At 48.9% G+C, this 22,890-nt stretch overlaps 1 protein-coding gene across 1 annotated transcript; it reads left to right on the plus strand.

Annotated features, from left to right (window-relative positions):
* The first annotated feature begins 1,443 nt into the window (after positions 1–1,443).
* On the plus strand, positions 1,444–4,881 carry LOC123168678 (beta-glucosidase 28). Its single transcript, XM_044586547.1, has 10 exons — positions 1,444–1,625; positions 1,747–1,807; positions 2,138–2,196; positions 2,284–2,359; positions 2,471–2,548; positions 2,626–2,713; positions 2,794–3,421; positions 3,554–3,656; positions 3,730–3,838; positions 4,450–4,881. Exons 1-10 carry the CDS (start codon positions 1,488–1,490, stop codon positions 4,616–4,618), a joined length of 1,509 nt encoding a protein of 502 aa, XP_044442482.1. The 5' UTR covers positions 1,444–1,487; the 3' UTR covers positions 4,619–4,881.
* The last annotated feature ends 18,009 nt before the right edge of the window (positions 4,882–22,890 follow it).

Here is a 22,890-nt window from a genome sequence, read left to right on the forward strand (position 1 = left end):
TGCAAACCACATTGTACTCACTCGTTGAAGGTAAGCCAGAAACAGGGGTTGTCCTCTCCCTTACTTAAGTCCTAGTCCATCTTTTCGTGCCCCAAAGGGGAAGTCCTTGCAGTTGCCCGTGAGTTTGGATGCAGGCAGTTGTGCAGGCGTTCTACCCCCTTTTAGTTGCACGTGGTTCCCATAAATACAATTGTGCGTATGGGACACATGAATTTTTTTTTGAGTTCAAGAACACATGATTTTTTTAGTGGTAAAAATACAAAAAAGCAATTGTTTCTCTATCAACCTGACATAGAAAAGAATAAGACATATAAACATGACTAAAATATTTTTTGGTAATACATAAATTAGAAAAGAAAAAACTATAAAAAGAAATAGGCAATATAATAAACCAAAAAATCATGTAGAAAAGACATCAACAAAGTTAGTGTAAAAATAGCTCAAGCATGCCAAAATGTTTGTTTTGCAATTTTTTAGATGTTTGATATTTCAATAAAAATAAAAAAATAAAAAAATGTAAAAATAGCTTAATAAAAACGATAAATAAATACACTAAAATAGAAAATAAATAATAAATAAAAAGGAAGGATAAAAGTAGACGTGAATAGACAAACTGAGCTGCCCTAGTGAGCTTCTTACTGTGCACACTTGCCCAACAAAAAAATTAAAGAAAAATACAATGTATTCACATGGAAGACCTATGAGAAAATAAAAAACAGAAAAGAAAAAGATATATCAAGAACTGCAAGCGACAACCCATGGCCCAGAATGGAAAGCAATGCAGCGGCAGAAGGTCCAGTGCCCGCTGGGACAAAGCCCAGTACGTTTTGGACAAGAAATACATCAGCGCAACAGAACACAGATCGATCAAAGCAAAAACAAATCATACAGCTAATCTGGTCGACTGAGACTTCACTAAATCTCAGTCGACTGAGATATAGCAAACCCCTTTAAACATTGTGAATTCCTGATGGCTACTTATGAACAGCCTGGCGTGATAAGATCACCGCCTTTCTGGTTACGCAGCGTCTCCATCAGATATGATATTTCTCCGGGAACGTCCGCGTCGAGTTTTTCAGACAATCTTCAGAAATCGCGTTGAATTTGACTGAGGGATGCTATTACTCGCTACTACAGTTATATACATCCACTGATATAAGTACGTACTGGGATAATGGCACTAATATAAGTACACACTGGGATTATGTACGTACACCATTGTAGAACCTCGATGCATTCTTCAACTCGAACTGTCTCCGTAATATTCCTTATGATTTGACTTGCTCGCACTCTCATTCCGTATCTCTTCTCTGCTTCTCTGCAACATTCAGGAGAATGAGGACGGTAATCGGCACTGCTGATCGCAGTCACCGTCTGCTAACGTGGAGCCATCACTCGCCACTCCCTGCGCCCAGCTCGCATGTATAAATACCCGCCAGACAGCAGGGTTGATCGACAACAGCGAGCACACTAGTGACCGGGTTGGAATGGACAGGGGGACTCTTCTCCCCGCTCTCCTGCTCGCGGCTCTGCTAGCTTGCAGCGGCGGCGTCCATGGCGCCGGGTTCAACAGGTACAGCTTCCCCAAGGGGTTCATCTTCGGCACCGGCTCCTCCGCCATTCAGGTATCATATGTCTTGGTGTATACGTACTTGCTTACACGAGCTTGTTTCTCTGGCCTGCTGAATTTGATTGTTCAGTGTAGTCTTCTTATACTACCTGCCATTCTGCATTTCTTGGTTGCAGTATGAGGGAGCTGTGAATCTGCGGGGCAAGAACATCTGGGACACCTTCGCTCGCACCCCAGGTTCAGATCTTCAATTAATCACTGGCTCTCATAACTACTGCCGACAAGATAGGACTAATAATGCAGTTGCTAGTGTACTGTAGCTACAACACGTGTTCCACGAGCTGAGCGTCGGTTGAATTACTTCAGAGAAAGGCATCGCTTTCCCCGATTTCCTTAAGTGTATGTGTTAGTTGACCTCTTAGCCGACGAGCATCTGTGTCATACCATGCATTCTCTGCTCAAACATGGACGTCACGCCGTGAGAAAAACCGTAGCGGCTTTCGTCTTGGATCGGGAAAAAACCCGAAGAAATGTACTGATGGCGAGTAAAACACACCGTGACTGCAGGTAAAATAGCCGACGGCAGCAACCCGGATACGGCAAACGACTTCTATCATCGCTACAAGGTGGGCCCTCCTGTCTGATAGAATTCGAGGCCGTAGTTTCCCACTTGCCATGCTTTGACCGATCTCGTCGTGGATCTGTGAATGCAGGACGATCTGAAGCTGATAACCGACATGAACATGGACACCTTCCGGTTCTCCCTTGCGTGGAGCAGGATCCTTCCAAGTAGGTCAAGTTTGAGCATTTGTTTCACGCATGCCAACTGTGCTGCAGAGTGTCGAAATAACTGAATATAGCTAGTTCAACATTTTGTTTCTGACTGACCGGTTGCTGCAGACGGAACTATAGCCGGAGGAATTAACAAAGCAGGGGTCGATTTCTACAACAACCTCATCGACGAGGTTTTGGCTAGAGGTAATTAATCAAGACGTGCCTCATCCATTGAAAAATAAGAGGAACATGCTCTGACGAACGTTGATCCGTGGCTGTAGGGCTGACGCCTTTCGTCACCATCTTCCACTTCGACACCCCCCAGGTCCTCGAGGACAAATACGGAGGCTTCTTGAGCGAAAAGATCATGTAATTAAGCTACCGTTCTTAGAGATAATGGAAGTCGTTTGTGAGTAGTGTACTTGACATAGTACGTACGTTACGTGTAGAAAGGACTACGTGGAGTACGCGGAGCTGTGCTTCAAGCTGTTCGGCGACCGGGTGAAGTTCTGGACCACCTTCAACGAGCCCATGATCTTCTGCGCCTACGGCTACGGCAGCGGCAGCACGGCCCCGGGGCGCTGCTCGACGTACGTGTCCAAGGCCTGCGGCGCCGGGGACTCCTCCACGGAGCCCTACATCGCCGGCCACAACCTCCTCATCGCGCACGCCGAGGCCGTGCGCCTGTACCGAACCAGGTACCAGGCGGCGCAGCGTGGCCAGGTCGGCATCGTGCAGGTGTCCCACTGGTTCATCCCCTACGACGCCGCCTCCGACGCTGACCGGCACGCCGTGAAGCGCAGCCTGGACTTCATGCTCGGCTGGTTCATGCACCCGGTGGCGTTCGGGGAGTACCCGGCGACGATGCGCCGGCTGGTAGGCCGCCGGCTGCCGGAGTTTACCAAGGAGCAGTCCGACATGCTCAAGGGGTCCTACGACTTCCTCGGCCTCAACTATTACACGAGCAACTACGCGCAGGCCGCCGCGCGCGCGCCCGACGGGAGCAAGCCGTCTTACGGCACCGACCACTGGGTCAACCAGACCGGCTACCGCAACGGCGTCCCCATTGGCCCACCGGTATGTAAATACTACTCCCTCCGTTCCGTAATATGCGTTTTTGACTCCCTCCGTTCCGTAATATGCGTTTTTGATTTCACAAGAGATTTCATCGATCTGAATGAATGTACGTACGTATATCTTTGTATGCAGGCGTACACGCCCATCTTCTTCAACTACCCGCCGGGGCTGCGCGAGCTGCTGCTTTACATCCGGAGGATCTACGGCAACCGCCCCATCTACATCACCGAAAACGGTAAACCAAAAAAAACATTTCTGTTGATTTGTCCCTCAGTTCAAGTAACTGATAGTATTGCTGTACGATGCAGGCACCGACGAGGCGAACAACAGCACAATCCCGATGAAAGAGGCGCTCAAGGACGACACCCGCATCTCCTTCCACGTCAACCACCTCAAGTTCGTGCACAAGGCCATCCAGTACGTGCGCGCACACATCAGTATTTTGTCTTGTACTATGAAGATGATTCATCAAGCATTACTCTAAACAAATTTTATAGTACTCTCCCCGTCTTAAAATAAGTGTCTCAACTCTAGTATAACATTGTACTAAAGTTAGTACATAGTTGAGCGAATATCCAATTCGGTGCTCGGGTCTAGATGAACCGGTGAACAATAATGCCATAAAAATAGAAAAAAATTAAAAAAAATCGATAATTTTTATCTTGGAAGATGTTTGAGTGCAGGATGTGCGTGCAAAATACCATTTGAACATCCGTGGAGCTTGTGGGAAAAAGAGAAAAGCGGCCGAACAATGCGTGAACAGTAACCTTACTCAAAGAGCCAAATTTTGTCTTTTTTGTCGCGCGCTCCTCTAATTTTAAAACTCCACCAAATTTTGTATGAACATCACACACACTGGCATCTTGCTTGCAAATTTATTTTAGAATTTTTTTTTGAGAATTTTTTATTTTGTCTGGGCTCATTTGAACCCGGGCGCTAAAACGCCACTCTCCAAAGTTGGCACACTTATTTTGAGACGAATGGCTATTTTTCCATTCGATGTTTAACATTTTACTGTGCCTCTCTAGGGAGGGGGTGAACGTGAAGGGTTACATCACATGGACGTTCCTGGACGGTTTCGAGTTCGGTGACGGATTCAAGGACCGGTTCGGCCTCATCTACGTCGACCGCGCGACGCTCACCAGGTACCGCAAGAAGTCCAGCTACTGGATCCAGGACTTCCTTCAGAGGCACTGATCGACGGTGAAGATGGCCGGAGGCTTACATTAGTTATTTTTTGGACGGTCAAAAAATGAAGCGATTTGAGTGAATAATCGATCGACGGACCCTCCGTACGTCGATTGCAGGCGCATGCTATTCATGCGTGCATCTGTGACAAGCTTGCACCGAATAAGTGTCGTACAATTTATGTACTCGTAAAGAAATGCTTAAGAAAGGGCACTTGTAAAGAAGAGCCGTACGATTTCTTGTATGATTATCAATAATAATGAATTCAACCCGATGGTCGTTTGGAAGAAGAAGAAAAATGAACAGAGGAGATCGCAGATCCATGGTAACAGGAACATAGGAGATGGCGGTGAGAATGAAGCGATGGGGAAGGAGGTGGCGGGGAAGCTGGAGGAACGACTGAAAAAGGCTCGTAGAGCTCTGGAGTCATGTATGCGGGCGCCGGTGTTTGAAGAGAAAATAAGGGAAGAAGCTAGACTGCGCTGTGTGGTGGAGGATCTGGAAGCTAAAAAGAATACTAAAGCAAAGCAACATTCGCATGTTTCCTGGTTGCGTGATGGCAACTAGAGTACTAAATACTTTGTGGCAGTAGCATCATCAAAGAGGAAAGCCAACAGAATAAAGAAGTTGGTGAAGGAGGATGGAACGGAAGTGAAGGAAGGGGAGGATCTTAATACTTACATTTGTTCTTATTTTCATGACCTCTTCACCTCTACGGGAGGGCATCGGCTGGCCGAGCTAATTAATAAGGTTCAGCCCCGTGTGACAGCGCCAATGCGAGCTATGCTAGAAGCTGAGGTTACCAGAGAAGAAGTTAAGGCGGCGCTTGATCATATTGGAGATCTCAAGGCTCCGGGCCCGGATGGAATGCCCTCAATTGTCTACAAGAAGCATTGGCATTTTATGGGGGACAAAGTTGTTGATGAGGTGCTTGCGGTACTTAATGGAGGGGCTTTACCCGAGGGTTGGAATGACACTGTGGTGGTCTTAATCCCAAAAGTGAAGAATCCCAGTAGAATTAAGGATCTCCGCCCGATTAGCTTGTGTAATGTGATATATAAGCTAGTCTCCAAGGTTATAGCGAACCGTCTGAAGTTAGTGCTACCGGACATCATATCACTTAACCAGAGTGCTTTCGTCCCCGGCAGGCTCATCACTGACAATGTCCTTGTAGCTTATGAGGTGTCACACCACTTACTGAACAAGAAAAAGGGCAACGAGGGGATTGCAGCAGTGAAAGCAGACATGAGCAAAGCATATGACAGGGTGGAATGGGAGTTCTTAAGAGCTATGTTAAATAAGCTTGGGTTTGGGACAAGATGGGTTGATTTGGTCATGCACTGTGTGTCCTCTGTTGGTTACCAGATCAAAGTAAATGGAGAGCTAATCCAGCAATTTACTCCTTCACGCGGCCTGCACCAAGGGGACCCGGCATCGCCTTATCTCTTTGTCATCTGTGCCGAAGGTCTATCTGCTCTACTACATGAGGCCGAGGAGTCTGGGATGGTTAGTGGGGTAAGAATCTGCCAAAATGCGCTGGTGATCTCGCATCTGCTCTTTGCAGATGATTCGGTCTTGCTTATGAGGGCTAGGCAAGAGGAAGCACTTGCTATGCGACAAATCTTGGATCTGTACGAGGACTGCTCGGGCCAATGCATTAATTTGGAAAAATCAGCGATTATATTTAGTCCCAACACCAGAGAAGATGCGAAGGCTGCTGTCAAGGACGCCTTGCAAATCCAGAGTGAGTCATGGAATCAAAAGTATCTAGGGCTGCCGGTGCATGTGGGAAAATCGAGAAGGAAAGCTTTCGCCTTTGTGAAGGGGGCCATGGCGGGAAGGGTTTATGGGTGGAAGGAGAGGCTGATCGCTAAAGCGGGGAAAGAGGCCTTGGTCACATCCGTAGCACAGGCCATCCCTACATTTGCTATGTCTTGTTTTTATCTGACCAAATCCTTTTGTGAGGAACTCAGTGCCCTTGTGGGGAATTATTGGTGGAGCCAGCAGGACAAAGAGCATACTACACACTGGATTAGTTGGCAGAAACTTACTAAGCCGAAGGCGCATGGAGGCCTTGGTTTTCGTGATATGCATGGATTCAACATTTCAATGTTGTCTAGACAAATCTGGAGACTTATTCAATGCCCAGATTCTCTGTGTGCGAAAGTGCTGCAAGCACGTTATTTTCCAAATGGGCAAATCCTTGAGGCTGCACCAAGGGATGGCATCTCCTACTCATGGCGTAGTTTGCTTCATGGTCTGCAGCTGTTTCGGGAAGGATATATCTGGAGGATTGGGGATGGATCAAGCGTAAGAATTTGGACTGACCAGTGGATTCCTCGTCCCTGTTCGAGACAGGTTATTACTCCTTGCGGACCAAACATCCTGGAGTGGGTCTGTGATCTCATTGATCCGACCACAGGAAGCCGGGATGTGCAGCTGGTCAGGGATACTTTCTGGGCTGACGCCGCCAACCACATCCTTCGGATACCTCTGCGGGAAGGTGTTCAAGACTTCATAGCGTGGCACTATGATAGCAAGGGAGTTCATTCGGTGAAAAGTGCCTATAAACTCCATATACAACTGGAACAGACCAAGGTCGATGCGGGAGCTGGTGGGAGCAACAATATTCCGGGCAACCTAGACAGGACAAATGATGATGCATGGAAACATTTGTGGAAACTCCCATGCCCGAAGAACATCCAAATGTTCGCGTGGAGGCTTAAGCATGAATCCCTAGTCCTTCGAACAAATGTGGCTAGGAAAGGCATTCCGATTGCGGACACAAAATGCATGTTCTGTGGTAAGGCTGGCGAGGATGGGGCACATCTGTTTATTAAGTGCAAAGAAGTGAAAGAGGTTTGGAGGGATTTAGCTATGGAGAAAGAACGCCATGAGCTAGAAAGGATCACGTCTGTGCATGTAATGCTGGACTTTCTTTGGGACCTAGATGTGAAAAAGCGCCTACATGTGCTTACCTTTTGGTGGCTGTGGTGGGCTAATCAGAATAAATTGAGAGAGGGACGGCTGCCCAGCCAGCCTGCAGATGTGGCGAGGAGAACGAGAAGTAATGTCCTGGAATACATGCAAATCTTTGGGAAGACTACGGACAAACCCTGCCCGGACAGGTGGCAGCCTCCCGCGGAGTCAGAGTACAAAATAAATGTCGATGGATCCTTTGTGGCGGGGCAGGATCATGTAGGTTGGGGCGTGGCAGCGAGGACGGCTGGCGGTCGGCTTGTTTGCGCTCCCGCGGGCAGGACGGAGAACATCCATGACGCTTTCGCGGCCGAAGCTGCAGCCATGTCCCATGTAATCAGTATGTGTAAGGGCATATTTGTCCCTAAGATGTTTTGGTGATTGATGACAATGCTTTTGCGGACTAATCGTGTGCATTGAGTGTTTTCAGAGATTCATCCTTTTGGCACAAGACGATTCCCTCCCCTCGGAGCTTGAAGCGAAGACGGTGTAGTCCTTTCGAATTAGTTTGGTGGACTAGTTTCATAGGGATCACCGTACTATCAAGAGGGGGTCCGCTGTGGAAAGGCTAGGGCGGAATCATCACGTACACTCCTTTTGCCCTCCTCCCAGCCTTTCCCCTTCTATGATGGGCTCGTTCCCCTTCTGAGTGTGCCTTCTCTGGTCCCAGCGGTAGTACCGCGGGCCAGAGCGGTAGTACCGCTTATGGTTACAAGCGGTAGTACCGCTCTAGGAGCAGTAGTACCGCTCTGGAGCCGTAGTACCGCTGGTAGCCCCCTGCAGTAGTACCGCTGCGGTCTCGTGCTAGTACCGCCTCGATTCGAGGGGTCTTTTTTCGTGTCGGGTTTTGCGGTACTTGTCGCGGCAGTGGGGGCCGTAGTTCCGCTCATATGCGGTAGTACCGCTCTGACCACCGCGGTAGTACCGCTCTGGGCCCAGCGGTAGTACCGCCCGTGGGAGCGGTAGTACCGCTGTGATCAATGGTAGTACCGCTGCCTCCTGCGGTAGTACCGCTCTCTGCGGGGCTGGTGTGGGGGGTAACGGTTGGATTGTTCCCCCCACTATATAAGGAGGTCTTCTTCCCCAAAGTTGACCTACCTCTTCCCCCAAAAGCTCCATTGTTGCTCCAAGCTCCATTTTCGCCCGATCTCTCTCCCTAGCCAATCAAACTTGTTGATTTGCTCGGGATTGGTTGAGAAGGCCACGATCTACACTTCCACCAAGAGAAATTTGATTGCCCCCACTTATCCCTAGTGGATCTTGTTACTCTTGGGTGTTTGAGCACCCTAGACGGTTGAGGTCACCGCGGAGCCATAGTCCATTGTGGTGAAGCTTTGTGGTGTCGTTGCGAGCCTCCAATTAAGTTGTGGAGATTGCCCCAACCTTGTTTGTAAAGGTCCGGTCGCCGCCTTCAAGGGCACCAATAGTGGAATCACGGCATCTCGCATTGTGTGAGGGCGTGAGGAGAATACGGTGGCCCTAGTGGCTTCTTGGGGAGCATTGTGCCTCCACACCGCTCCAACGGAGACGTACTTCCCTTCAAAAGGAAGGAACTTCGGTAACACATCCTCGTCTTCACCGGCTCCACTATTGGTTATCTCGTTCCTTTACTTTCGCAAGTTTACTATTGTTATATCTCTTATTTGCTTGCATGCTTGTTGTCATTGCATCATATAGGTTGCTCACTTAGTTGCATATCTAGACAACCTATTTTGATGCAAAAGTTTAATTTGGTAAAGAAAAGCTAAAAATTGTTAGTTGCCTATTCACCCCCCCTCTAGTCAACCATATCGATCCTTTCAATTGGTATCAGAGCCTCGTCTCTTTATTAAGGACTTTACCGTCCAAGGAGTATGGTTGACGTCGTAGACGGTGTGGAGGAGCACTCTGGTGAGAATCCGGTCTCGTCTACGGGAGATGAGGGCACCGCGGTCTCTCGTGAGGAATTCAATGTGGCGTTGGACACATTGAAAACCTCCATGACGACCAAGGTCGAAAGCATGTTGAATAAATTCTTAGAAGGGCTTAAACTTACCACCGCACCGTTGAAAGTGGGTGATCCCGCTAACAAGGTGACGGATGCTACCTCCGACAAGGGGGAAGCTACTAGCGAGAAAGCTCCTTTTTCTAGTGATAAAAATGGGGCCGGCATCTTTGCCCATGTGGAACCTCCACCTGTCTATGGTGGACCGCTCCCTTCCACTCACTTGAATCATGCCGGCCCGGCCCCTAAGATTGAGAAGAATGTAGATTTTGATTCTTGGGTCTATCGTTTTAAGCGTCATTTAAATCATGTGAACACTAACCTTTGGAGAATCATTGAAGAAGGTTTTTATCCGCATGACCAAAGTAACTTCACTCCTAGAGAAGTTGTGGATCATCAATTCAATGAGAATGCTCTCATCATCATCCAAGAAGCAATCCCACCCGAAGATCTTCCTCATCTCCGGCCTTACACCGTGGCCAAAGATGCTTGGCTCCAAGTTGTTTCCCTCTATCGGGGAAGCGCAAGCATTCAACGCTCCAACTATGAAGTGGTGCAAGATGAAGCCGACGAGTTTGCAATGAAAGAAGATGAAGAACCTCGTGAGCTTTTTCGGAGAGTAACCAAACTCGCGGTCTCTCTCCGAGATCATGGAAGTAAGGACACGGATGAAAATTGGATCAAGCGCAAATTCCTCAAGGCAATGATGCCCTATCACAAAGCCATGTCCTCCGTAATTCGTCAAAGGCCGGACTTCCACACCTTGTCATCAAGTGAAGTGTTGGATGAGTTTGTTGCTATGAGCATCTTGGACAAGACCGCCGACAATGCGGTTCTTCGTTCTCAAAGAGTAAAGAAGCCCAACCTTGCTCTAAAGGCCAAGGTTAGTATGGAGTAAGAGGATGAAGAAGAAGAAGAGGAGGGCAACCTCGAAATACGAAGTATGCCTATCATGAACACATGGCTCTTGCTTCAAGGCAATTTTGGAGCAAGAAGAACACAAGGCCAAACTTCAACAAGAGCAATTCAAGTGGCGCGAAGGGCAAGCAACGAGTGAGGATTTGCTTCAATTGTGGCAATGTGAGCCATTTTGTTGCGGAGTGCCCTTACAAGAAGAGGGAAGACAATGGTGGCAAGCTCATTAGAAAGGACAAGGCCAAGTCGTTCCCCAACAAGAGCAACTTCACCAAGAAGACTCCTCCCAAGGCATTGGTGGTACAAGAAGAGTACAATGAGGATGATGAAGATGGTGAGTCGGTTGCCATGGCCTCCGTCGCCATTGCGAAGACTCCACGGGTGTCTCTCTTCGACTCACCCAATGAGAACATCACCGCCAAGTGCCTCATGGCTAAAGCCACCAATAAGGTAACCTCCAACATCAAAACTACCATCATCAATCATCCTTCTTCGACGGATAGCATTGATGAACATGAGGGGACAAATGTGGAGGAAAATGAGTTTGAGATCTTTATGGGTAAACTCAAGGGTAAATCCGAGAAGCACTTCGTTGCTCTCTTGGAACAACTTGGTGAAGCCAATGACATGATCGAGGCTCACAAAGATACCATCTCTAAGATGGAGGGGCATAGTCGTGACTATGCCGATGAGATTTCGGATCTCTCCAATGCTCTTGACGAAGAGCGTGGTCTTCGTTTGGCTCTTGAGGAGTCATACAACGATGATCATGCTAAGTTAAAGAAAGATCTTGATCATGCTCTTGTTGTGTCTCGTGTGCTAAACTCCGGGAAGGCAAAACTTGGGGTTGATCTTGCTAGACTTAAAGAGGAGTTTGACATTCTCGACAAGGCTCACAAAGTCTTGAAGGGCGTTCATGCTAGCCTCAAGGAGTCTCATGATCAACTCCAAGTAAAGCTAACTAAGGAGAAAGCCACCTTTCCTCATATGGTGTTAATCGATAATGCAAATGCTACTAACCCTTGTTGTGAGCATGTGCATCTTGTTGAGGAGAATGTTAAGTTGAAGGAGCAACTTGAGAAAGGCCTTGTGTCATGCATACAAGGTGAGAAGAACCTCAACGACCTTTTGAGAAACCAAAAGGAAGTTGTGGCCAAGGAGGGGTTTGGGTTCGCACCCAAGCCCAAGAACAAGAAGAAGAATGACAAGACCAAACGACCTCCTCCTCTCAAGCAAACTTTTGTAAAGGAGGGAGAGGGTGCTTTCAAGGAGAAGAAGAACAATGCGAAATATGATGGTGTCAAGAAGGGCAATACCACCCCATCCAACAAAGCCGGCGACTTTAATCCTTCTTATGTATTATGCCGTGCAAGTGATGGGCATGTTTATGCCAAATTTGTTGGTTCTCCTAATGAGTATATTGAATGGTCCATTTGGGTTCCTAAGGCCCTTTTTACTAACATCAAAGGACCCATTACAAAATGGGTACCTAAAACCAAGCATTGATCTCTTGTAGGTGTTTGCTTCCGGTGGGGGATCATGGTTGCTCGATAGTGGAGCTACAAATCATATGAACGGAAGCAAGGACTTGGTGGTGGACGTGCACAAGATTCCATCTATGCCCACCAATGTCGAGTGGGGTGATGCCTCGTCTTCTAAGGTATTGGGACTCGGCAAAGTTGTCATTTCTCATGATCTCACGATCGAGAAAGTCATGCTAGTTGAGTCCCTTGCATACAATTTACTTTTCGTTCGTCAACTTGCTACCATGGGTTTTGCCACTTTCTTTGATATTGATACCGTGGCCCTCTTGTGGAGCAAGACTCTTAAAGTAGCCTTTGTTGGGCATGTCGAGAACGGTCTCTATGTGATTAACTTTTCGGAGCGACCCACTAAGACCGCGACATGCCTAATGGCTAAAGTTGACGTGGGGTGGCTTTGGCATCGCCGTTTAGCCCATGTCAATATCAGATCTTTGCAAAGTCTTCTCAAGGGGAACCATGTCCGTGGACTAACGAATGTTAGTTTTGCTAAAGATCGTGCTTGCAGTGCTTGTATCGAAGGAAAGCTTCATGAGAAGGCTCACCCTCCCACGACTCTCATTTACTCGAAGAGGCCTTTGGAGCTTCTTCATTTGGATCTCTTTGGGCCTCCATCCTTTGATAGTCTTGGGGGTAGAAAGTATTGCTTGGTAATTGTGGATGACTATTCAAGATACACTTGGGTGTATTTCTTCAAGAGGAAGAGTGAGACCCAACAAACCGTCATTGACTTTGCAAATGAAGCCCAACGTCAACACAATGCAAAGATCTTGACAATAAGAAGTGACAACGGCACCGAGTTCAAAAATTACACCTTGGATGAGTTTCTTAGTGATGAGGGGATCAAGCATCAATATTCCGCACCTTACACCCCTCAACAAAATGGTGTTGCGGAGAGGAAGAACCGGACGTTGATGGATGCGGCAAGGACAATGATGGCGGAGTTCAAGTCTCCATACAACTTTTGGGCCGAAGCCATCAACACCGCTTGTCATGCTTCAAATCAGCTCTATCTCCGCAAAGGCTTGAACAAGACTCCATATGAGATACTCACTGGTAACAAGCCCAACCTCAAGTACTTTCGGGTGTTCGGGTGTAAGTGTTTCATTCTCAAGAAAGGTGTTCGTTTGTCTAAATTTGAGTCTAGAGCCCATGAGGGCATATTTGTTGGTTATGCTACAAACTCCCATGCTTACCGTGTTCTCAATAAGTCCACGGGACTTATTGAGGAGACGTGTAACGTGGAGTTTGATGAGAATAACGGCTCCCAAGTGGAGCAAAGTGGTACTTGTGATGTAGGTGATGAAATTCCTCCCCAAGCCATAAGAAGAATGGGTGTTGGTTATATCCTACCCATTGAGGAACCCCTTGTGGCCGAAGGAGAAGGACAATGCTCCACTCAAGTGGAGCCATCACCAACCCAAGACCCACACGCTTCCGAAGAACAGAGTGAAGGCTCTCAACCTCATGCACAAGATCAAGGGCAAGATCAACCTCAAGATGGTGGTGATCCACCAAATGATGCCCAAGGTCAAGTTCTCCCCCTCGAGCAAGTTCAAGATCAAGGACAAGCTCAAGACGACGTTCAAGATGATCAAGTAACCCCTCCTCGTTTCACTTCCGAGGAGGAATTGGAGCGTCGTGCCGCTAAGATCGCTTCCAAGCTCACCACCGAAGGTCATCTCATGGAGAATGTGGTTGGAAGCCTAAGAAAGGGGGTAAGCACTCGTAGACAATTAGCAAACTATTGTGAACATCATGCGTTTGTTTCTTGTGTCGAACCCCAAAAGGTTTATGAAGCGCTCGAGGACCCGGATTGGCTCAATGCCATGCATGAAGAACTCAACAACTTCGAACATAACCAAGTGTGGAAATTAGTGCCAAGGCCAACCGGGAACCATAATGTCATAGGAACCAAGTGGATATTCAAGAACAAGCAAGATGCTCATGGGATCATTGTTCGCAACAAGGCTCGGTTGGTGGCACAAGGCTACTCCCAAGTCGAGGGTATCGACTACGGTGAAACCTTTGCGCCCGTCGCTCACCTTGAATCTATTCGTCTGTTGATTGCTTATGCTTCTCATCATAATTTCACGTTGCAACAAATGGATGTGAAGAGTGCTTTTCTTAATGGTCCCATAAATGAGTTGGTGTATGTCAAACAACCCCCCGGGTTCGAAGATCCCTATTTCCCTGATCATGTGTATCAACTCCATAAGGCGCCCTATGGCCTTAAACAAGCCCCACGTGTGTGGTATGAGCATCTTACGGAGTTGTTACAAGATCGTGGATTCGAAATCGGGAAAATCGACCCCACTCTTTTTACTAAGAAGGTCAAAGGGGAGTTGTTTGTGTGCCAACTATATGTTGATGATATTATTTTTGGTTCCCCTAACAAAGCCTTCAATGAAGAATTTGCCGCTCTCATGACCTCAAAGTTCAAGATGTCTATGATGGGAGAGTTGAAGTTCTTTCTCGGATTCGAAATCAAACAAAGAAGAGAAGGAACCTTCATCAACCAAGCCAAATACACTCAAGACATGCTAAAGAGATTCAAGCTAAGTGATGTCAAGCCGGCTTCCACTCCAATGCCCACCAAGTGCCAACTTGACATTGATCCCAATGGTAAAGCGGTGGATCAAAAGGTATATCGCTCCATGATTGGATCCTTGCTTTACCTTTGTGCATCTAGACCGGATATCATGTTGAGTGTGGGAATTTGTGCACGGTTTCAAGCCGCACCTAAGGAAAGCCACTTTGTGGCGGTCAAGCGAATCTTTCGATATTTGGCTCATACCCCAAACTTTGGCTCATGGTACCCAAGAGGAGCAAACTTCAAGCTTGTAGGTTATTCGGACTCCGATTGGGCGGGAGACAAAGTGGATAGGAAGTCCACTTCCGGAGGGTGACAATTTCTTGGTTGCTCTTTGGTAAGTTGGTCTTCTAAAAAGCAAAGTTGTGTGTCTCTCTCGTCCACCGAAGCGGAGTATGTGGCGGCCGGGAGTTGCTGTGCACAACTCTTATGGATGAGGCAAACTTTAAAGGATTACGGTGTCATTTGTGACAAAGTGCCTCTATGGTGTGACAATGAAAGTGCCATCAAGATTTCTCTCAACCCGGTGCAACACTTCAAGACGAAGCATATTGAGATTCGGTATCACTTCATCCGGGATCATATTAGGCGAGGGGAGATCGAGCTCAACTATGTCAACACGCATGATAACCTTGCAGATATTTTCATGAAGCAATTGGATGAAGCAAGATTTCGCGAGTTAAGGCATGAGCTAAATATCATTGATTCGAGCAATGTGGTTTGAACCTTTGCTCACCCCTCACATTCATCATGCATTCTGGTCTAGGTGTAGGCATGGACTTAGGGGGAGTGTTGTTCTCTCAATGAACTCTTCCTCCCCCCATAATGCATAAACTAATCTCACTCTTTCACATTAGCCATTTTTGATGGTATTTGTGCTTCAAAGACGAGTTTTGGTCACGGGCCCAAGGATAATTCTTCGCGGTGCCATACCAATTGACTCAAACATAGGTGGCCTCGGCCACCGCCCTCTAGTGTAGAGGTGTGTGGTTCCTGTTCTCGTGCCGGTGCTCTTGTTGCTTTGTGTTGGTTTTCTCCTCTTGCCGTCATTTCCTCTCTTCTCTTTTGTGCCATATGTGTTGAGTCTTGTTGTGAGTTGCGCTGGGCGGTACTACCGTTGTGAAGGCGCGGTACTACCGCTCGAGCGGTACTACCGCCCATCACCACGGTACTACCGCTGAGCGATACTACCGCCCGTCACCACGGTACTACCGCTGAGGGGCGGGGCCAGGGGGTTAAGTCGTGGGCAGGGGTGGTTTCCTCCCCCATACCCATTTGCTTCGTCCCCTCGTCCCTCTTCCTCTCTCTCCAGCGCCATCTCGCCGCGGGAGGGCTCCGGCGGCCCTCCGTCTCCGGACCGTTCCTCTCCATTTCCTTCGGTGGAGTCAATCCCCACCTCGTCCTCTTGCCATAGATGCCGGTATTGCCCTCGTTCCTCTTCTCTCATTGTCTAGTTTTCAGATCTCGCGTTTTAGGGGCAATAGAGGTTGCATCTCTAGATTTTTGGCTAAATCTAGGCTTGAGTAGGTTGGAGAAGGCAACTAGACTCTTTGGATTGATGTTTGGTAGGTTTATTTTTGAATTTGGCATCCCCGGTAGTGCCGGATCTGACCATGGCAGTAGGTATCCTCCGTGCCCCGTCTCGGGCGGTACTACCGTTGTGCAGGCACGGTACTACCGCTGGAGCGGTACTACCACTGTGGAGGCGCGGTACTACCGCTGCTGCGGTACTGCCGCTGTGCAGGCACGGTACTACCGCCGGATGCCCAGTTCCATCGTTTCCTACCACATGTTGATCCATATTTGTTGTGTTTATTTGGTTTTGATCGTTCCTTCTGGTTTTTTCGTGTGTCCGTGTGTTTGGTTCCAGGTGATGAACATCCTGAGCAGCAAGTCCGCCGTGTCAACCCCGGGCGTTCAACGTCGAAGCGGTACCGCACATCTGAGGCTGCAGGTGGTTCTTCCAGTGCTCCACCGCCGCCAGGGGGTGCTTCCTCTAGTGCCAATCCTCCTCTCAAGAAGAAGACTGCCAACAGGCCGAAGCCAAGTGGCAAGAAGGTGACTGAGATGTCCAGCAAGGAATTCTGGGACAAGCGTCGCCGCAACCCATATGAGGAAGACCAAGAACCCAACCTTGTCAACCGCCCGTTCTGGAACCGGTTTCAGTATGCCAACTACTTTGACGTGATCAAGGCTAAGAAGAACCTCTTTGTCAATGTTCATTCCATCAACACGGATGCTATGGAGAAGGACCCTGAGTACTTTGGTGATGCCCTTCAGATGTGCTCTCAGTTGAACATTCTCAGGATCATGCAATTCAACAAGGACTTTGATGCAGATTTGTTGGCTCAGTTCTTTGCCACTGTCCATCTAGGAACTGATGAAGACAGGACTCTGACTTGGATGACTAATGGGAAGGTGCTAGATGTCAAGTGGAAGGCCTTCATGGGGTTGCTAGAGGTGGAAGATCAAGGGCTCGAGACTCCAGTCGGATTTCGTCCTCACCACAATGTTACCTCCACTCACAAGCAAGCTCTCTGGCCCTACTGTACTCGGAAGGTCCACCCTGAGACCAGGAAGGAAACCTATGAGTTTTCTACCTATCTGGACATCCTTCACCGTATCTTCCGCGAGACTCTCTTCCCTCGTATCGGGAATCTGGATATGGTACACTCTTATCTCGTGGACATGCTTCTCTTCTGCCAGCGCGAGAAGGACGCAAACACTGGCGAGTCCTTGGACATCTCTCATGTCATGTGGTCTGAACTTCTTGCTGCTATTTCTGAGCGCAAGTGCCCGATTTATGGTCCGTTCATTATGTTGCTCATTGAGAAGGCCTGGAGACGTACCTATCCTGAGGAGCCCCTGGAAACTGGAGAGTTGGTTTCCCATGAGATCAAGCATCTGAGGAAGAAGGATAATTGGGGCATTCCTAGATCTGGAGTTCCATCTTCTGCTACTGCCATGGAGACCGAGGGCGAGACTGATGCCAATGATGACGATGAGGATTATGTGCCTTCTGGGACAGAGCCTTCTGCGGCACAGCCCTCTTGGGCAAAGAAGCTCAAACGCAAGATGAAGAAGCTGTTTTGCATGGAGTCTCACAGTCAGTACATGACTCATGTGGCTGAGAAGAAGGCAAGGGGGCGCCACAAGGAGCTTATGCGTCAGATGGGTGCGACAGTCACCAGCGGCTCTGAGGGTCAGATCACTGAGGAGGAGGAGTGGATCCAGCAGCACTGTCCGTGGACCGATTCAGATGCCGAGCAGTCTCCGGCCAGGGACGGCGGTGCAGATGATCCCGCAGAGCCCTGATGTTCGAGATCCTCAGCATGCTCTCACCTGGAGCCGTAGGTTAGCTCTTTGCCCCTTTTGGTGTCTCGATGACAAAGGGGGAGAGAGTTTAGGGATTTGCGTATTTGCGTCGTTGTGTTGCGAGTGTGTCTTTGTGCTTTCGTTGTGTTTGCTACCTTGTGCTTTGTTTGGTTTTTGTGTTTAGTAAGACCCGAGTCCCAGTCATATGGTGTGATACATATGCTACCTTATCCTTATCATATCTTTATCTATGTCTCTAGTCATTTGGTATCTCATGAGTTGCATGCTTATTAGGTTATATTTCCTGCTCTCCTGAATCTCGCTTATGTTGTTGGGCTCTAAAATACAGGGGGAGTGTTGATCCTAGTATGTGTGTCGTGCAGTCCAAAGCACTTATCTTGGTGGCACACATCTAGGGGGAGCTCGTCTATATTTTAGAGATTTGGGGTTTGCTTATGTCCTTGTCTTTTCCCGTTTGTGCAAATCCTGTATTGTCATCAGTCCACCAAAAAGGGGGAGATTGTAAGGGCATATTTGTCCCTAAGATGTTTTGGTGATTGATGACAATGCTTTTGCGGACTAATCGCGTGCATTGAGTGTTTTTAGAGATTCATCCTTTTGGCACAAGACGATTCCCTCCCCTCGGAGCTTGAAGCGAAGACGGTGTAGTCCTTTCGAATTAGTTTGGTGGACTAGTTTCATAGGGATCACCGTACTATCAAGAGGGGGTCCGCTTTGGAAAGGCTAGGGCGGAATCATCACGTACACTCCTTTTGCCCTCCTCCCAGCCTTTCCCCTTCTATGATGGGCTCGTTCCCCTTCTGAGTGTGCCTTCTCTGGTCCCAGCGGTAGTACCGCGGGCCAGAGCGGTAGTACCGCTTATGGTTACAAGCGGTAGTACCGCTCTAGGAGCGGTAGTACCGCTCTGGAGCCGTAGTACCGCTGGTAGCCCCTGCGGTAGTACCGTTGCGGTCTCGTGCTAGTACCGCCTCGATTCGAGGGGTCTTTTTTCGTGTCGGGTTTTGCGATACTTGCCGCGGCAGTGGGGGCCATAGTTCCGCTCATATGCGGTAGTACCGCTCTGGGCCCAGCGGTAGTACCGCCCGTGGGAGCGGTAGTACCGCTGTGATCAGCGGTAGTACCGCTGCCTCCTGCGGTAGTACCGCTCTCTGCAGGGCTGGTGTGGGGGGTAACGGTTGGATTGTTCCCCCCACTATATAAGGAGGTCTTCTTCCCCAAAGTTGACCTACTTCTTCCCCCAAAAGCTCCATTGTTGCTCCAAGCTCCATTTTCCCCCGATCTCTCTCCCTAGCCAATCAAACTTGTTGATTTGCTCGGGATTGGTTGAGAAGGCCACGATCTACACTTCCACCAAGAGAAATTTGATTCCCCCCACTTATCCCTAGCGGATCTTGTTACTCTTGGGTGTTTGAGCACCCTAGACGGTTGAGGTCACCGCGGAGCCATAGTCCATTGTGGTGAAGCTTTGTGGTGTCGTTGGGAGCCTCCAATTAAGTTGTGGAGATTGCCCCAACCTTGTTTGTAAAGGTCCGGTCACCGCCTTCAAGGGCACCAATAGTGGAATCACGGCATCTCGCATTGTGTGAGGGCGTGAGGAGAATACGGTGGCCCTAGTGGCTTCTTGGGGAGCATTGTGCCTCCACACCGCTCCAACGGAGACGTACTTCCCTTCAAAAGGAAGGAACTTCAGTAACACATCCTCGTCTTCACCGGCTCCACTATTGGTTATCTCGTTCCTTTACTTTCGCAAGTTTACTATTGTTATATCTCTTATTTGCTTGCATGCTTGTTGTCATTGCATCATATAGGTTGCTCACTTAGTTGCATATCTAGACAACCTATTTTGATGCAAAAGTTTAATTTGGTAAAGAAAAGCTAAAAATTGTTAGTTGCCTATTCACCCCCCCCCCCTCTAGTCAACTATATCGATCCTTTCAGTATGGCAGCAGATCTTGGCATGGTGCGAGTGGTTTTTGAAATTGATTCCCAACTGCTAACTGAAGCTCTGGACCTGCGCAAGTCGGACTCCTCGGCATACGTGGCTGTGATAGAAGACATGAAATACCAGATGAAGCTCTGGCTCTCGAAATTCAATGTCTCAGTGTGTAGACGGAATGTGAACTCTGTTGCTCATGAGTTGGCCAGGATTGGTCGTAGTTGTGTTTCTGACCACTGTATGCAGTGGGATTCCAATGTACCAGTCAATGTTGGCGATTGTGTGCCCAAGCTCGGTTATGTAATAAAGCTATGTTGCTTTCAAAAAAACATAGGAGTTCCCGTGTTTGACACCCGCAGTTCGGCTTCTAAGAGTCCTCGGCATGGTTGATGGTCTTACCTGGGGGCCCCGGCCCACTGCACGTGGCTTCCAATTTCTGACCTTGGTAACCATGTCTTTTTGGGGAATCGAGTCCCTTTAAGGCGAGACGTCCAAGCGTCGGTTTCTTTCCTTTTTATTTATGAGCAGAACACCCAAATTTTACTCTACAGTACATCTCAGCCCTTCCCCTCAAGCAAACCGCGCAAGCCTCCCTTTTTCCCCCAAGTCCAACCTCGAGAACTTTTCCAATGGTGATCGACGCAGGTTCTTTGAGGCGCGCCCACGGCCCCATCAGAGGTAACTAGGGAAGTTGTGCCGTTTCAGGTATCCAATTGGAGCGCCTGGCTACCCAACGATATCTACCAGATTTGAATCTGGCCGCCACTCGCCCTGGATTAACGTCCATGAATGGGCAAGCACACGCGGAGAGTCACCCTACCCCTCAAGAGGGCAAAAGGGTATGTTTTGTTTCCTTCCTCCTACACGGCCTGGGATTTCCTATCCACCCTTTTCTTCGGGGTTTGCTTGAGTTCTATGGATTACAACTCCACCACCTCACCCCAACTCGATTCTACACATCGCAGGGTTCGTTGCCCTATGCGAGATGCACCTCGGATGCGAGGCGCACTTCGAGCTATGGAGGAAGTATTTTTGCATAGTGCCTTGCTCCCTGGACGAGGCTATTTGAAGTGGGAGCGGCCGAGGTCTGTCAAATTGAAGGGACCGACTACCCATCAGGGACACCTCAGGAGGATACAGAGGTCTGGCCATCCGAGTGGTTTATATAGAAGATGTTCCACTCCTCGACCCAGTTCGGCCTGGACTCCCCTCGTTCTCCTCAGAGCCCCCGAGGAGGCGCTATAGCTGGAGACCACGGAGCACTGCTCAAGAGGAGGGTGCTGATGTGATTAACTTGGCGGCTCAGGTAAATCAGTTGTCCAGCACTGGCCTCACCATAATAGACGTGATGGCTACGGCGATCAACCGAAGAGTCCAGCCACTTCGGTAGTGCCAACACCCTTTGTGTATGTACAATGGGGAGGAGGACGCCTCTCGATCAATTCGGAAAAAGCTTTTTTGATCAAACGGCCTTTGGGACCGCACTAGCCGGTATCTACCAAGGGTCAGCAGAGGATTTTGCCAGGCAGCGATTCCGAGACGGGCTATCCTACTACAACCCTACCGACATAGTAAGTTATCCCATATTTCCTCGTCTACCCGAGTTGTTCTAATAGTTAATTCATCTGGCCGACCATTTACTGAGTCCACATAGAGATGGAGCGCTGGATCGAGACTGTAAGCAGTCCTGCACCCGAACCGGAGACGCACCGTCGAGCGGAGGACCCCATTTTTCATGAAGATGAGGAACTAGCCCTTATTTATGAAGGGAGGAAATTTTATCTGGAGAGCCTTGACGGCTCGAGGGTGGCCGTCACCCCTGACATGCCGGGGATGAGGCCGGCCTCATCAGTAAAGCCTTCTACCTCTACTCGAGCTCCTCGCCCTCAAGCCCTAGTCCCCTGAGTTCTCCTCCAAAGGGGCGACGTTCAAAACGTCGATGCGGAGAGTATGCCTCTATGGCCAAAAAATGAGCTAGATCGGGCGAGATTGGCGAAGAAACAGATAGAGTGAGAGGGAGAGGGGATAGAGATAGAGAGAAGATAGAGATAGAAAGAGAGATGGCCAGCCGGTCGAAGGAAGAAGAAGGACCTAAACCTTATCCCGAAACTCTTTGTCGTTGGGGGCCATGAAAAGTGGTCTTCCTTTGCAGCGGCCACAAAGAGTCCTCTTCGGCCTAGCTGGCCACGAAAAGAGGCTCTTCGACCGAGGCGACAACGAAGAGTTGCTCTTCCTTCGACATAACAACGACTCGGTAATAAAATGAAATATCTGAAACAATAATATAGTTTTCAGATTTGGGATTTTTTTTTAAAAAAACTCCACTGGACAACCAAAACTAGCCAAATGTTACACTAAGCCCGAACAAACAATCAGACTGGGCAACCTTAGTCGTGCCAGGTGTGCCGACCCATTAGCACACGTGCCCGACCCATCATGGGCCGGACCTGACACATGGCTAAACGGGTCATGCTGGCCCGCGGCACGTCTGATGTTGTGCATAGGCTGTGAGACCAGGCCCGCGTGCCGGCACGACACGACCCGTTTTTGTCTAACTTATTTGTATATAGGCCCCAATAACAGCCCAAATAGCCTGAAAAGAACCTGTAAACTTGAAAAGCACGCAACCCATTAGGCCTAAACATGCCGCGGACCGGTGGTTTATTCCATGCCAGCCCACTTTGCCACGTCCATTAATCCATCTACGAAGCCCAACTGGAAGTGTACAGTGAAAGGGCTCTACAGACTTCGCCACTTTCTTTTGATATTTCAGAACGCAGTCGCTCGTGTCGCCCTCCCCGCGGGCGACCCGGGCGAAACCCTAGCCGCCACACCAACCCGCCTCCCAGATCTCCCCTTCCCTCACCGCCGCCGGCAAGCGCCGCCGGGCAAAGCCCGCGCGGCGTCGGCGGCGGCGGGGCCTCCGTTTTTCCCTCTCGCGAGGTCAGGGCAGCGCGGGGCCGCTCGGCCTTGGGGAGGCGTGGGGGCGCTGTGCGC

This window comes from Triticum aestivum, chromosome 7D, assembly GCF_018294505.1.
Source record: "Triticum aestivum cultivar Chinese Spring chromosome 7D, IWGSC CS RefSeq v2.1, whole genome shotgun sequence".
Lineage (NCBI taxonomy): Eukaryota > Viridiplantae > Streptophyta > Magnoliopsida > Poales > Poaceae > Triticum > Triticum aestivum.